Below are 16940 nucleotides of genomic sequence, written 5' to 3' on the forward strand. Positions count from 1 at the left end.
TCAAATCCAGTGATCCACTTTATAAACTCACAGTATTTTGCTTTTTATTTACAATATGAAATACTATTAATCCTATATGTACAATCATGCATACAAAACAAAACAAAAAAAATCATAAAAAGTCACAAATCGTTATGTACATTTACAGACTTACGAAAAAATCCTATACAGAGATACAGAATAAACAGCAGGTTTAGAATATTCAGAAGAAATAATATCATTAAGTAAGTACAATATATGGCCAAAGGAATGTGTACCATAATACACGTATGCTTATTTTGAACATCCCATTCCAAATAAATCCTTTCTGGGAAGGTTTGTTATTAGATTTTGGAGTGTGGCTATGGGATTTTCTGACGCATTAGTGAGGTCAGGTACTGATATTGGCTGAGGAAGCGTGGTGCACAGTCACCTTCTAGTTCATATCAAATGTTTTAATAGAATCCACACAGGGGCATTGTCATACTGAAATAGGATTGCGATAGACCCCTTAGTTCCAGTGAAACCAAAACTTAATGCTACAGCAAACAAATACATTATAGACAATTGTCTATTGCAGTGGTTCTCATTTAACAGCAAACTTAATGATGATATGAACTTCTGCTCAGCAATGGAGGGAACAGGACAGACATTTTCACCAAGCTGGACACCAAAATAGTAGAAATAGGATTTCATGGGATAAATCATGGAGCATCTACAATGGCAGGTAAAAACAAAGGACTTAAGTCCAAGGTTTTAGAAGTGCCTCCTCACATTGATCCTCACTTGATAGTTAGTTTAACAGTGTTCTGAATTATTCAGTCAAAATTACATATAAATCACATAAAATCTCATCCAGCAATCAGCAGACTATCAGGTCATGTCACAACTTACCGAAAACCGATGGTTATAACAGGAAGTGCACTCAGTCAGCTTTATGAACTGCATGAGAAAGTGCAATCATTGTTAAAAGACTCAAATCTGGGATTCGCCCATCATCTGTCACATCCAAATTGGTTCTCAAAACCTGTTGTACATGTTTGCATGTATATTTGAAAGGCTGAACATGTTGAATCTGATATTACAAGGGCCAAACACAAACATTGTGACAATGAATGACAAAGTTGATGCATTTGTGGAAAAGCTGGAAAGATGGGCTGAGCGGTGAACAGGGAACTGTGGAGATTTTTCTCTCAAAGGAGACACGAACACAGCTGTATGACGGATTACAACAACCTTTTTCTGAATCTGAAAGCTGCTTTCCGGAGTTGTCCAGTGATTGAACATTAAAAACTTTATTTTCCAGTTCTACACTGCCTTAATTTTGGATGGCAGTAGCAGAAGAATAGCCCAGAAGACTGTAAAGGATTTGGCAATGGATGTACTGCTCCAATTCAGATCTACATATTTGTGCAAGCAGATTTTTCCCACTATTACAGTACATATTAGTTAAACTTAAATTAATTTGAAAAAATATACTTAATTATAGTTTGAATGTATTTCGGTAAATATTATTAAAATGTGAATGGACTAAAACAAATAGTTTTGTTTAATTTTTGTGTATTCTGTGGCAGCGAGGGTCATGAGATCTTGTCAATCTTAATCTAGGGGTCATTATCTTAATAGATTGAGAACCACTGGTCTATTTGCTTCCAACTTTGCGACAACAATTTGGGGAAGAACCACATATGGGTGTGATATAATGAAGGTATCCTCAAAATTTTGGCCATGTACCTTGTCATACCTTTTATAAAACAAGACTTTTTATCTCAAAGAAATGTTAAATGAGTAGGTTATAAATAAGGTACTATATGTACATTTATTCCTTTATTCCTAAGTACCTAAATTCGTCGATTTAAAGTTAAATCAACAAATACATTTGGTTACATGTAAACCAATTATATTTGTGTTTCTGATTACATTAAGACCATATTTAAGCTATAACTTCATTGTTGTACACATATAGTTCAATAAAAATACATTATATTTGTGAGGTGTACACTAGATACACTATGAGTACTATGAGGATAAATAAACTATAAGTAGTTTTTGCCAAAGGGATATAAGTATGTATTACTTTCTAATGGTAATAACTAATACTCTGTAAATAGAGTTGTGCTCTAAGATTCTGCTACATATGACTTTGCATGACACAGATGCTTATAAAAATACAGTGACAGTTAGTGGGAGACTTGGGCATTTACAAGGTCATAGTACGCTCCTTGTTTGGCAATTAGCTGGCTGTGTGTTCCCTTCTCAACCACCTTGCCATTCTGAATGACTGCAATGATGTCAGCATTCTGGATAGTGCTCAATCGGTGAGCGATGACAATGCACGTGCGGCCTTGTCGAGCATTATCCAGAGCTTTTTGCACAATCTAGATCAAGGCAAAGAGAGGAAACAATTATAAAAAAAATTGAGTGAGTTCCTGGGCATTAATAAAAACCTTATGATTTAAAAAATAATAAAAATGTTTAGTTTTTTGGAACTTCTATGAATATATTGCCCCTAGTAGGCTAGATGAAAACAGAAATAATGAGTGTAGCCGTGAACCCTCACTTTATGCGTGATGCAATGAAGAAATTAAATGCTGAACATGGGCACAACAAAACAGGAAGAAATTCAATCATTTCTTTTCAGACTAGAAGACACAATAAAAGAGTGTTGTTCCTGTTTGTTTATATATACTTTGTGGTCATGTATATGTGCATACTTTGTTAGAAAAGAGTCATTATCTTAAACCAGCAAATTGTTAAAAAGGACGATATGTTAAAGTACTCCATTAATCTCCCGAAGATCCTACATGTCATTGGTGTAAATATCAGTGTTCTCACACATTATTTATGTTCTTATCCTTAAATAACTATTTATGGATATTTCGTTAATTAAAATATGCAGTCAAAGTAACCATACAGAATAAAAAAAGATCATAAACACCCTGCATGTTCAGCAAGAATAAATTACAAAGGACCTGAAAAACTCTTTCCTCTTGCATATTTTACATATAGTTGGGCTGGAGGAAGGCATTAAAAATGAATGATGATTATGCCACAATATTAAAGGTCCAGGCAAACAAATTCACTGATTTCTTTACATGTACAGTACGATGTAAGAAATACTGGAAGTCTAAATCTTGGCTAAACTTAATACACGTTTTATTCTCTCCAGTGAGAAGATTGATGACACATTGTAAAGCATGTTGTCTGGATGTTTGCGTCATTACTGTAGGTGTCAGACAGACATGTAGTTTTATGTTTCTTTGTGTTTACAATTCTGTGGAAGCCTGGGGAGTTTTGTCCCCTACACTGTTTTTTGTTGGACTAGTTAACTGGCTAACTGAGAAGATTATTGTTTCTATTTTAAGCTTGTGTTCAGGCAAAAAAAAGTACAAGTGCATTGATTTCATAATACATCATTTTTTTGTTTTGTTTTGTCTTCTTTTGTTTTCCAGTTAAAACCATTTCACATGAAACCTTTCCGGGTTGTTTAATATGTTGTAAATCCAGTATTAAACAAAGACAAAGGCAAAGACAACCAGGAACCTCTCACTAACCTTTTCACTCTCTGTGTCCAAGGCTGATGTAGCTTCATCCAGTAGCAGCACTTTAGGTTGTCGGACCAAAGCTCGAGCAATCGCTATCCTCTGTTTCTGGCCACCAGACAACTGAGCGCCTTTATCTCCCACACGTGTGCTGTATTTCTAAAATGATATGGAGTATTTTGTTCACATTCAACAAAACAAATCAAGTACAAATGGGAAAAGAGCGATCAGATGCAGAGTTGACTTGCGATTTTTTCGCTTGGCTCTTCGCTAGCGCTCTTGAGGTATGTTTGCTAGTTCACCCACCTTACTTTAGATATGAACAAATATTGACTTTTTTCACCGAGCTAAACAGTGTAAATATGTAAATATGCTAGATATTGCTGAATATTTCTAATTCTATTTCTTTAAATGCAATTTTCTTATTACTAATGGTTGTTCTAGGCCAGGTAATAATTCCAAATAATTACATGTACATTATGATGAATTATAATACAGTATTATTATGTAAACTGAAAAATAGAAAAGGACATATAAATATTTTACTTAATTTCATGTGTGTGTGTGTGTGTGTGTGTGTGTGTGTGTGTGTGTGTGTGTGTGTGTGTGTGTGTGTGTGTGTGTGTGTGTGTGTGTGTGTAATAACTATTGTTAATGAAATTTTCAAGAGGTAACATTCCTTAATAACTTTTTTATATAAATGCCCACTTATATGCAGACACACACATCCTCTCCCATTCGTCAAACGACACTTAAATGTACCTCTGGCAGGCTAAGAATAAAGTCATGGATATTAGCGTTCTTAGCAGCCTCCTCAATCTCTGCCTGGCTGACCACACGGCTGTTGTCTCCATACTGTATGTTCTCAGTAATGGTGCAATCGAACAGGATGGGTTCCTGAGAAACCAGACCCAGCTGAGAGCGAAGCCAAGCAAGGTTCAGCTTCCTAGTTTCCACCCCATCCATTAACTAAGCAAGAAATGCAATAAGCAATGCAATAGTTAGCAACATCTAGTAAAGTATCTTTTATAAAACCAAAATGGCTTTAATTCTGTGAGTAAATATTACAAAAGTATTTCTATGATCCCAGCTCACCACATGCCCACTGGCAGTGTCGTAGAACCGTTCCAGCAGCTGGACTGAGGTGCTTTTCCCACAGCCACTGCCTCCCACCAGTGCCAATGTCTGTCCTTGAGCCACCGATATGTTTAGGCCTTGCAGAATCTTTGTGTTTGGACGTGTAGGGTACGAGAAGTGCACATCAGAGAACTCTACGTCTCCCATAAAGTTTGTCTGAAAAAAGAGCAGGAACTTACTCATTCCATATAAAATACTATACAGTAGCAGCACTGAGCTGCTCTAATAAACTAATAAAATAAGGAATATAATGGGTTTGGATCGTTATAGTAAGTCAAAGGCCAACAACTATGATATTTCACTTACTGGTTTGTCTCCTGCCTCACTGTAGATGTCAATCTTAGGGACTGTGTCAAGTAATTTTAAGATTCTCCCAGTTGCAGCTTTAGCTTTGGCAAAGTCTGGGGCAAATGAAGAGGTCTGGCCAATGCTCATGGCGGCAAAGACAATAACAGAAAATACCCTGTTGAAAAAAATTAATAATCAGTATTCTGCTTGAAGACTGCAGCAACAAAAGTCTGGTTGACATGAAATACTTTCCAAATTGTACTTACAGGAAAACATTCTCATATTCAGTGTAGCAATGTGCAATCAGCCAGGCGCCAAAACGGAAGACTGCAGCATTAACGAAGAAAGGAATTGCTTGGGAAACGGCAAAGGTTAGTCCATAAATAGGTGCTTTACATAAGGCAGACCTAAAAAAAAAAGTAAATGTAAATTTGTAAAACCAGTCATTAAATGAATGTTTAAAAAATACAGACTTGAGACAAATAAAAAGTCTAAGTCTGTTCACAGACACCAGATTTCAATCCAGCTTGTTGGAATATTTTGAAACTTCATTACTATCATCAGCCAAAATAACTGAAAGGAAATCTTTGAGAAGAATGGTGTTTATCCCTTTAGTACAGTACAGAGATTTGTACCTATACATTTACAGCATTTAGAAGACACCCTTATCCAGAGCGACTTACATTTTTATACAAATGAGCAATTGAGGGTTAAGGGCCTAGCTCAGGGGCCCAGCAGTGGTAGCTTGGTGGACGTAGGAATCGAACTCACAACCTTCTGATTGGTAGCCCAACACCTTAATCACTAGGCTACCACATCAGCACAGTGAAGCTGTCTTGGCCCAAAGACACCTTGTGAGTCTTTTTTTTCCACTTTAATTTGTCACTTGTCTGTACAGTATATATCAAGTAAGTCAAGGTTTTTTTTTTGTTCTGCACTAAGGAAAAGAGTACTGTAATTAAGTTGTACCGATATGGTTTACTGAGGCTCTCATTAAACTTGTTGTAGAAGACGTCTTCTCTTGTTAACCCAACCACTGTCTTAAAGTTTTCAACAGCTTCTGTGGATATCTGTGGAGCATAACGAGTGAACATTAAGGTAAAGTTGTGTTTTATTTGCAGTGGCAATAAGAAACCTCACAGTAAAAGAAACCTGTTTCTTTAAATTCGATTTGATTGAAGGTAGAAATTGGGTTTCAAGAATACAATGGCAACATTAGTTTAATACAAAATCCTATTCAGAAAGTTGCAACATCCGCTAAGAGGCAAAAAAGAACCATAGTCTATTCGTTTTACTATTCTAATAATAATAATATTAGTAATATAATAGTGTACCTTGCCAGACATTTCTAGTGCACTCTGATCTTTGGAAGCATGACCTCCTAGAGCTCTCATTTGGATAAAATGGGACCCAATAAGGAACGGCACACAGGAAAGGATAAGAAGGGTTAGTTGCCAGCAATAAATGAAGGCTATGATCACAGCAATGCCTAAGGAGCAGACAGTGTTGCTGGTCAAACCCAATCTAGATCCTGCTGCCTGCAAGAGAAATTAAGAATGGAATAGTGAGAGTGAACATATTCACATGAACATTTCCTATGTCACTCCTTGACCTCTTGTTACTCACTGTTATTACTTTTTAACTCATAGTAGATACTGAAAAACACATTTTTAACATTTTTATTATATCTGAATAGTAGGCCAGGAACTTTAAATGTTACAACAACTTAATGATGAGTCCTTATGATGGCAAATCACTTACCCCTTTAACCATTGATGCGTCTGTTGCTAGTTTAGTGGTTAGGACTCCTACTGCATTGTCATGGTTATCAAACCAGCCAACATCCTATAAACATGTCAACAAAGTTTACAAAGTAGCCTCCTTTGAGTATAACAAGATTTTATCATTTTGTCTTCTAGTAATATATAATACAGTGTAGAAAAATGTTGGCATACCTGTCTCAAAATGGCTTTAAATGCTTGACTCCTCAGTCTCATAGTTAAAATTTCCCCAGACTTGCCAAACGTGTAGCCCTGGAATTTGAACAGTAAGTAATAACAGGATAATGTGTCAAGTTTGAAATAATGTTTTATTTATTAATACGTTATTTATAAGGTTTTTGTTCAAGTGCACCTGTAAGAAATAGGTGATAAACGACACAGCTCCAAGCAGGAGAAACAGAAGGGAAAACATCAGAGTCTTCTGTCTCTTCACTTCAGGATCAGGCTCAGCAAATACCTATACATTAAAAAGCCATTAAAATGCATTCGAAGCTACATTTTAAAATGGAAAATAATGTGCCCTTGCATCAGTCTACTCACTATATATGAGTCATATGCATACAAACAACAGATCTGTTGAAGATTAGCAAACACAAAGAAAGGCAGCTACTCACACCAATGATTTTGGCAAAGAGGATAGCCACACAAGGATAGACAGCTCCTCCCAGAATGCTGGCCAGTATACCCACTGTCAGGTAGGGCCACTCAGGTTTGTTCAGAGCCAGAATTTTGGTGAAAGGGACATCTGCAACATTTTCTTTCTCCTGATAAAGAGATGAATTTATTTTAATAGTATGACTAATTTGTATTATTATTATAATACTGTATTATTAAAGTTATTATGCAGGCCATTATTCAATCATTTCGTTTTGTTGACTGTGTCTGTATGACAATATTGAAAATTAAACCAGCACATGACAAACAAACTGTGCTCCATCTTTGTAAACACAGCTCTTGTGCTATAGATTGTACCTTCTTCTCTTTCTTAGATTTGGACTTTTTTGACTTCTTTTTTCTCTTTGAATTCCTTTTTGATGATCTCGTTGTGCTGCGTCTTATTGAATTTCTCTCAAGTCCACCGTTTTCTATTGTGACTTCCACGAGGTTGTCAGGATTTTCGTACGTTTCTCCCGTTCCATCAATATCATCATCATCATCATCAAAATCGAAATCGTCAAAATCTTCACCATCATCATCATCATCATCATCACCATCATTATCATCACCATCATCATCATCATCATCGTTTGGACTTTTTTGTGACTATATAAAATAGGTAAATAGAAAAGACAGCATTAAAGAACACAGTTCCTTTTACACAGTGACTGTGACTCTAATCAGAGGGGAAGATGTGTGAGTACCTGCTGTGTGACAAGAGAGTAATAGAGTCCTTTCTTGTTCATAAGCTCCTTGTGAGTGCCGAGCTCCACCACTTGACCATCATTGAAGCCAGCAATTAGATCAGCAGTACGGATTGTGGACAACCGGTGAGCAATCACTATGGTGGTTCGGCCTGCTCTTGCCTGAGAAGCAAAAATCATGAATTGTCATGACTTAACCTGAATTAATTATATACAATAAAATCTCTCAAAATGGTATGTGGAGTTTTGGGAGTCTTACTTTATCTAAAGCAGCCTGCACAATAGCTTCACTCTGTGTGTCCAGGGCTGATGTTGCTTCATCCAGCAAGAGGATTTTGGGGTCTTTAACCAAAGCACGTGCAATGGCAATCCTTTGCTTCTGCCCACCACTTAGTTGCGCCCCACGCTCTCCCACCATGGTGTTCAGCTTCTGCCTCAGAAAAGCAAGCCAAAACATTGATATAGTCTTTAAATTAAACTATTTATTATAAGTATTATAAAGTTCTAATTAGCTAGCATAGATAGAAGCCTGAGTCCCCTCAAGCAGGATTTATTTGGTAATACAAAATATCATGTAACTGCCCGGTTTTGACTCGTTTCCTTATAACACTGTACAATGTAATTGGGGTCATGGAGAAAGAATCCCTCAACTCTTACCTCTGGTAGTTTGGAGATGAATTCATAAGCATTGGCCTCTCTCACAGCCCGTTCAATGTCCTCTTCAGTGGCATCCTCACGACCATAGCGAATGTTCTCTGCAATAGTGGTGCCAAAGAGTACAGGCTCTTGGCTCACAATGCCAATGTTTTCTCTCAGCCAGCGCACATTTAGAGTGCGGAGATCTCGACCATCCAGGGTGACCTGCAAGCATGGATGCACTAATCAGAGCAAATAACCAAACAAAGACGACTGAATGCTTAATCTCCAAGATTCACAAGACCTCTGATTTCAGGATACTTACCTCTCCTTGATCTGGATCATAAAACCGTTGCAGCAGTTGAATGGTGGTGCTTTTCCCACAACCGCTGGACCCCACCAGAGCAATTGTCTTTCCACGGGGTACTTTTAGATTTATTCCCTGCAGGATCTATGACAGGACACGATACATGTAAAGCAGAATAATAGCACTTCTCTTTTTAATAAGAAAGCTATTCAGTGTTACATTATTTACCTTAACATCCTTTCTGGAAGGGTAACTGAAGTGAATGTTTTTAAATTCAATGTCACCTTGAACACTGTCTGGTTTGTATCCTTCTTTTGAACTGCTGTCAATGGGACGAGGCTATGATAGAAAAGAAGAGCTAAGTAAGTCTCTTATTGATGTAAAATGATACGCAATTGTTTCTTTTCTTACAAAGCTTATCATATAATGTAAATGATTATTAAAAGGTTTAAATAAAAAAAGAGCAAGTAGTTACCATATCAATGGTGTTGTAAATCATATATGCAGCACCACGGGCTTTTGCAACACTCTCCAAGTTGGGAGCTCCCTGACCCAGAGAGAATGCACCAATCATCACTGAGAAAAAGACCTAGAGAAAAAAAACACCATCTTAGACCCTCCATCTTAATATAATTCTTATTTATAGTAGAACATTGTAAAGCAGAAATGGCTGGTACATGTTGTAGCACATTCCAAACTTACAGTGAGGACTTTTCCAATGGAGTAATTTTCTGGTTCGTCCACAGAAAGCTTTGTGCCATACCAAAACGCCAGAGCATACGTTCCTAATATGAAGAACTGTGTTAGTCCTAGTGACACATTTGTGGTAATAGCTTTCTTCACTCCAAAGCTCTTTGCATCTGCCAAGTTAGTTCTGTACCTAGAATAAAGAAAATGATCATTAAATGTCATTTTGGATTTTTTTTTTTTCAGCATATACATACACTGAGCCTTTGAACACAGGAGCATACTGTATGCGATAGGTTCTTACTTTTGCAAAGCTTTGTTTTGGCCATTGAATGCAATGACTGTCCTAATGGCCACAAGTATCTCCTCAGCCACAGCTCCTGCTTTAGCATAGGCTGACAGCTCTTTAGTCGTAAGAGTTGCAAGAATCTTAGTGTGAAAAAAAACCATAATTATAATATTTAAATACTGTTGTTAGGTTAGTGAAATCGACATACATTTTAAATGGTTATTAAGCCTTAAAAATATTATCTTAACATTCTAAATTCATAATATTTTAAGTATATTCTTAATATTTCCAGTAGCAAACTGTACACACCATAGACCATGCACCAGCTGAACCTGCCAGCAGTGGGCTCACTGCCAAAATGACCAGGGTCAACTTCCAGCCGTAAACAAATCCAATAACCAATCCTGTAATAAATCTGCAGAAGAACTGCACAAATATAGAGATCTTGTCTCCCAGGCCATCATTGACTGTGTTTATGTCACTGTTGTGGTCAGAAAGAAAAGTCATATTGTTGAGTGAGCAGTTCCATTACTCTAAGCTTTAAAAAACAATAATCCTAAATGTTTTGAAATGTTCAGTAAAGTGTGAAACAACGTTGTTTATGGACAGTGGGCCTGATCATAACCTACTCTGTGAGTCGAGTGTTAAGTTCTCCAATGGGATGCATGTCGAACCATGTCATCGGCTGGTGGAGGATCGCATGGAAGTACTTCTCTCTGATCCGCTTGGTCTGTCTAGTGGCCGTCAGTACGAATAGTGTGACTTGGAACATTCCAACAAGCAACACTGCAGCCCCAATGGCAACAAAGTAATAAGCATATCTGCGTGTGATTTAATAAGAAAAGATGTTCACTTCCAGAGAAAGAGAGCAAAAGAGAATTTTTGCTGATGTCATCATGATTAAGAAATGATTGACAGTCAATTCTAATAAAATAGAAGGTAAATGAATTTTATTCACGTTGTCATTGATGCTTCTATGTCTAATCCTGGTATAGGAACACATTCTGAAGGATTCAGCGTTAAGTTAAAGGTGAAGTTTCCTGTAAAGATTCATGCAAATTGTAAGCAACCTCCATGATTGTTAATGTTATAATAGAATTACACTGAATATACATGACAATGACATAGAAATAGTTGACAAATTAAATAAAAAAACAACAACATAAACTGATTTAGTAAGGTTTTGGGTCAACTTAAGCCACCAGAAGAGCATCACTGCTTGGCATAAATACAAGTCCTGAACTGTACTGGAGAATAAACAGCATGCTTTTAAGAGATATTATCTCAGCTGGTGTTTTTATGAAGGTGAGGAAGAGCGCTGTATAACACTCTGCTACAAAATCTCTCTCAGGTGCTCATTTTAGTTATCAGGTGACTGTGAAAGCCATAACATATGATTTATATAATTCGTACACTGATCAAAATATTTAGTGAGCCTTCATGGCTACGGATGATAGCATCCTTCTCATTTAGGAGGGAAATGTTTTATTATAGGATAAAAATGAACAAGATTGTATTGATTTGCAGTGATGCTTCTCTCTAAGAGAATCCATACATCAAAATGTTCCACAGCATTGACAAAATTACAAAGTTTATCTTTAATTTGTCACCAAGCTGTAAACATAAACTTGATTGTGCAAAGCTTTGTAATATACAATGTAATCTGAAATATACTCATTTCAATTACTCATTTCAAAAAGTATACACATTTTTTTTTTATTTTGTCACACATCTTTAACTGCCACTGTAGGAACAACAGACATAAGGAATAACATCCTATTGGTAAGTGCTTCCAGACAGTTAAAGACAGACCATGCTTCATAGATGAAGCACTTTTTCAATGAAGGTAAAACGTGCATCTTACCTACCTGTAAAATTGAACTTTTGTCCACTCTGTACAAAGCTGTCAGTCATCTGTCCAAACACAATACACATTATGGGCAGTGAAGCACCATGAACAGCAGCGCACAGAAGACCAATCAGCATAAGGAAGACTTCTGGACAGGTGGCATAACGAAACTGTAATAACAAAAGAACCCAGGCAGTCACAAACATTTCAATGTTTTATAAAATTCAGTGATAGCTGTATCTGTGGCAAATATTCCCTTACCAGCTGGAAAAGCCCAACTGTTTTTATTGGTTCCTTTGGCTTATCAGACTTTTTTTTCTTCATCCTTTAATAAGACAGTAATAATGGATACTTGCTTATTATATTGAGAAAATAATTATAATATTCATTTTGAGGAAGAATAAACGTTCCATAAAGGACTTTTAAAGTATAAACATAAACTTTATGTACTTCTTGGTCTTTGATTTGGATTTGGACTCTTCCTGTGGAGGACTCTCTGGGTTCTCGTTCTGTGTTTTCTCATCCTGTGTGAAAGCCAAGTTGATATGGCCAACAGGATTCTCCTCTGTGAAGGAAAATGGCGTGTTCTTTTAAAATCAATTAGTAGTCTAATGGGACAGACATCTGCAGGAGCAAGATATTTTTATAACAAATTTATTCATGTAGTGTGCATAACAACTGAGAGTGGAATGAACGTACCCTGTCGGTCTGGTTGAGGTTCTGCATTCTGTTCCTCTCTCATAGTTGCACGATGATATGTATGCCTTCATTGTATAAGATATAAACATAGTAAAAAATAATTAAATAATACATTTACACAGCAATTTCACTGTTACTAAGCTGTTTTATTCTCCTTACAGAATTCTGTTCACTGTGTTTGCTCTAGTTAACGCAAAGGTAGCAGCACATGGAAAACATAGTCATGCTTATGTAACAAGAAGTCTGACATATTATATAAATCATCTAATAGTTTTTACTGCGATGGGTTGGCACTCCGTCCAGGGTGTATCCTGCCTCGATGCCCGATGACGCCTGAAATAGGCACAGGCTCCCCATGACCCGAGGTAGTTCGGATAAGCGGTAGAAAATGAGTGAGTGAGTAATAGTTTTTATTGTAGACGTTCAGATGAGATACAGGCAAACATTTCTGCAGAGTACTTTAGTACTTTAGTTTCTTTTCTTTTGTTAACGAACAAGGTTCAACGAACAAAAGTCGGATAACTCGTGATTTTAAGTGTAACAGACTTTTTTTTTTTTTTTCAATTTCAATTTTTCAAAAATATACTACATTGAACTTCGTAACTTGGAACCTGTTTCTTAAACTGTCATGTTCTAAATACAAGAATATATATAATATTTGTGTATCTTGTGTGTTATTTAAATATTAGTTTCACTAAAATGTGCAGTGAAATATATGTTGCACAGAAGAAATTGGGAAGGTTATTGATTTATTATACTGTTGTATATCCTGTTCATTGGCCTGGTCAGTTAGCGGTAGGCAGTTTCGCACGTGATTTTGTTTGCCTCAGGTGGTAGTCAGTGCTGCTAGCTGCAAGGTTTTCGAATACATTTTTGAATCTTTTTGGCGGCTCATTATATGACAAAAGGTATATTTTAATAAAATGAGAACATCCATTTTTAGTTTTATTAACACGAAAATAAATAAAACAGAGAGATTATGCTGTTTATAAAAGTTGGTAACAGTGATAAGAGGTCCTAACGGTTCATCAACATGAAATGTAATAAAAAGCATAATTTCATACTTCCAACATGCTAATAATTAACAAATTGTAATCCTGAGCATATTACAAAGATCAGTAAGTATGATTAGTAATTAGCTAATATACATCATATAATCAAATATACATCCAGCAGCAAAAACTGGTGCAAATATGGTTAATACCACTGTTAATAGTTTTTATTAGTAGTATTAGTAGTAGCAGGACTACTATACTGTTACAAAGGAAAAGAGAAAGATAAATACACTTTTAAAACTCACCCTGTGATGTGATCGCAAAAATATACTAAACATCATAAAGGTCATGAATGTTTCTTGTGACTCCTTGAAGAAGTGCTTTATAAGGTACCTGTACAGTAGGTTGACACCCAGAGGACACACCTCCAGAACTGTGCTAAATGTCATGAGTCAAAAAATGCAGTAGAACCATTTTTTTTTTCATGATTCATAATCTTTACTCCTGTATGGTACAGCGAAAACATTGACATGACGCATACTTGGTATTCCTATTATGAAATGAATGATTTGTAGAATTGTGTGTGTGTGTGTGTGTGTGTGTGTGTGTGTGTGTGTGTGTGTGTGTGTGTGTGTGTGTGTGTGTGTGTGTGTGTGTGTGTGTGTGTGTGTGTGTGTGTGTGTGTGTGTTTTAAATATAAAACAGCACCTGGCACACAGCATTTTCAAAAAATTATAAAAGAAATGCTGCTAGGTTTTAGCGACTATTATGATACACTAAATAAAAAAGATTACACAATGTTGCTGTAATGTCCCATTATCTCCACTTTTGGTTTTCTCAGTGTTCCAGTACAGTACATCATGATCTAATGTATTGGATATTCTGGTGAACAGTTGAGCATTCAGTATCTGGGTATTTTGATCCCATATACTAAGAACAATTTTGGCAGACAGCAGTAGGACAAAGGTGTATAGTATAAATTAAGCGGAACTCTTATACAAGTGTAGCAGAGGTTGAAAAACGAGTGGCGTGTTTGCTTTCAACAATGCACTGATCTGAGTAGATCAGAATGCTGAACTTCTCTTAACTCTGAACTTCACTATCATTTCATTAAATCACCAAAAATATTCAGCGTTATCATAAGACTGCTTAAGGGTTAGATCTGTGTTAATATGTACAGAGGTAAGCCTCGGTTTTAACCAAGACTAAAGCGAGTAAAACTTCAAAGAAATGGTGTGTGCAGCTTTGTGAATTGAAAATGAAAAACTAATAACTTTTAAATAATGATTTTTTTTCTGAACTTATATAACATAGGGCAAAACATAATTTGTTATTGGACATTGTGACTAAAGAGATCATTTACATTCTGATGAATAGAGATAAATAAGGTATGTAACTCTCCTGCATTCTTGTGAGACAATGTCAAAACCAAATTTACCTCGAAAAAATAAGAGGTCACCTGCCATTTGCCTAGTGATTTTGAACATCTCATTCATCAGTACCCTCACATAGCGTTAACACAGATGTGTCAGAACAGGATGAAATATTTTCAGGTTCTGAGTAACCTCTGTGCAACCAGCACTACAAGGTGTAGCCTTTGTTATCGAATAAAGATTTACCAGGAAATAATGCGTCACAAATAAACCCGGGTGACCCATGTACAACCAGTTTGAACCACTAGCTAATTACAGTCACATGTCATTTACTGTAAAGTGAAAAGTGAAAAGTGTTTGCAGTGTCAACATTTAATAAGTCATCAGCTGTCAAACTGAAAAATTGCATTCATATTGAGAAAATGATTTGGCGTCCCTGAGCACACTTTTTAAAAAAAAAGTGGCTTTAAAATGTGTATTCTTACTGAATTAATGTGCCTAAGACATGATATTAAATTAAGTATAAAATTCAAATTTTATTGTCACATATATAAACAAACACGGTATGTCATGTAGTGAAATGTGATTTATGACTGTTCCTTGTAGTGAGAAGATAAGGTGCAATAAAAGGATAAATAAAGAGAGAAAATAAACAATAAACTTAGATCTATGAATCCTGAATATGAGGATAAATACAAAAAGTAAGAATAAAAACAGATCTGTACAATGTGCAATGAACTTAATCCCAAAAAAACCTTTCCACTGCATTTCATTGCTGTCATTAAAGGACCTGCTGAGATCATTTCAGTAATCGTCTTGTTACCTCAGGTGAGAATGTTGACGCGCACAAGGCTGGAGATCATTATGTCAGGCTGATTGGGTTAGAATGGCAGACTTGACATGTTAAAAGGAGGGTGATGCTTGAAATCATTGTTCTTCCATTGTTAACCATGGTGACCTGCAAAGAAACGCGTGCAGCCATCATTGCGTTGCATAAAAATGGCTTTGCAGGCAAGGATATTGTGGCTACTAAGATTGCACCTAAATCAACAATTTATAGGATCATCAAGAACTTCAAGGAAAGAGGTTCAATTCTTGTAAAGAAGGCTTCAGGGCATCCAAGAAAGTCCAGCAAGCACCAGGATCGTCTCCTAAAGAGGATTCAGCTGCGGGATCGGAGTGCCACCAGTGCAGAGCTTGCTCAGGAATGGCAGCAGGCAGGTGTGAGCGCATCTGCACACACAGTGAGGCAAAGACTTTTGGAAGATGGCCTGGTGTCAAGAAGGGCAGCAAAGAAGCCACTTCTCTCCAAAAAAAACCATCAGGGATAGATTGATCTTCTGCAGAAAGTATAGTGAATGGACAGCTGAGGACTGGGGCAAAGTCATATTTTCCGACGAAGCCCCTTTCCGATTGTTTGGGGCATCTGAAAAAAGGCTTGTCAGGAGAAGAAAAGGTGAGTGCTACCATCAGTCCAGTGTCATGCCAACAGTAAAGCATCCTAAGACCATTCATGTGTGGGGTTGCTTCTCATCCAAGGGAGTGGGCTCACTCACAATTCTGCCCAAAAATACAGCCATGAATAAAGAATGGTACCAAAACACCCTCCAACAGCAACTTCTTCCAACAATCCAACAATAGTTGGATAGGTGAAGAACAATGCATTTTCCAGCACAATGGAGCACCGTGCCATAAGGCAAAAGTGATAACTAAGTTGCTCGGGGACAAGAACGTTGAAATTTTGGGTCCATGGCCTGGAAACTCCCCAGATCTTTATCCCATTGAGAATTTGTGGTCAATCCTCAAGAGGCGGGTGGACAAACAAAAACCCACTAATTCTGACAAACTCCAATAAGTGATTATGAAAGAATGGGTTGCTATCAGTCAGGATTTGGCCCAGAAGTTGATTGAGAGCATGCCCAGTCGAATTGCAGAGGTCCTGAAAAAGAACGGCCAACACTGCAAATACTGACTCTTTGCATAAATGTCATGTAATTGTCGATAAAAGCCTTTGAAA

General features: G+C 36.8%; 1 protein-coding gene across 1 annotated transcript; it reads right to left on the minus strand.

Annotated features, from left to right (window-relative positions):
• abcb5 (ATP-binding cassette, sub-family B (MDR/TAP), member 5) lies at positions 1-13938 on the minus strand. The gene is made up of 29 exons (XM_027149896.2): positions 13856-13938; positions 12556-12620; positions 12307-12421; positions 12118-12181; positions 11876-12026; positions 10966-11047; positions 10637-10828; positions 10317-10488; positions 10023-10147; positions 9734-9911; positions 9507-9620; positions 9260-9370; positions 9050-9175; positions 8746-8949; positions 8348-8518; positions 8089-8250; positions 7700-7990; positions 7342-7491; positions 7080-7184; positions 6902-6979; positions 6708-6791; positions 6281-6484; positions 5916-6016; positions 5213-5353; positions 4965-5121; positions 4617-4814; positions 4284-4490; positions 3534-3680; positions 1-2357 (listed from the first exon to the last, which is right to left on the minus strand). The coding sequence occupies exons 2-29, from the start codon at positions 12596-12598 to the stop codon at positions 2160-2162; spliced, it is 4071 nt and encodes a 1356-aa protein (XP_027005697.1). The 5' UTR covers positions 12599-12620; positions 13856-13938; the 3' UTR covers positions 1-2159.
• Between the last annotated feature and the right edge of the window lie 3002 nt (positions 13939-16940).

Source organism: Tachysurus fulvidraco, chromosome 3, assembly GCF_022655615.1.
Source record: "Tachysurus fulvidraco isolate hzauxx_2018 chromosome 3, HZAU_PFXX_2.0, whole genome shotgun sequence".
NCBI classification, from domain to species: domain Eukaryota; kingdom Metazoa; phylum Chordata; class Actinopteri; order Siluriformes; family Bagridae; genus Tachysurus; species Tachysurus fulvidraco.

Bases quoted from the DNA above. Each gene is read 5' to 3' on its own strand.
- abcb5 (XM_027149896.2), bottom strand. From the start codon at position 12,598: ATGAGAGAGGAACAGAATGCAGAACCTCAACCAGACCGACAGG. The intron at 7,991-8,088 runs GTACTCACACAT...TATTTTATATAG, and splicing joins ACTCTCTTGTCACACAGCAG to TCACAAAAAAGTCCAAACGA. The intron at 6,980-7,079 runs GTGCACTTGAAC...TTCAAATTCCAG, and splicing joins TTATCACCTATTTCTTACAG to GGCTACACGTTTGGCAAGTC.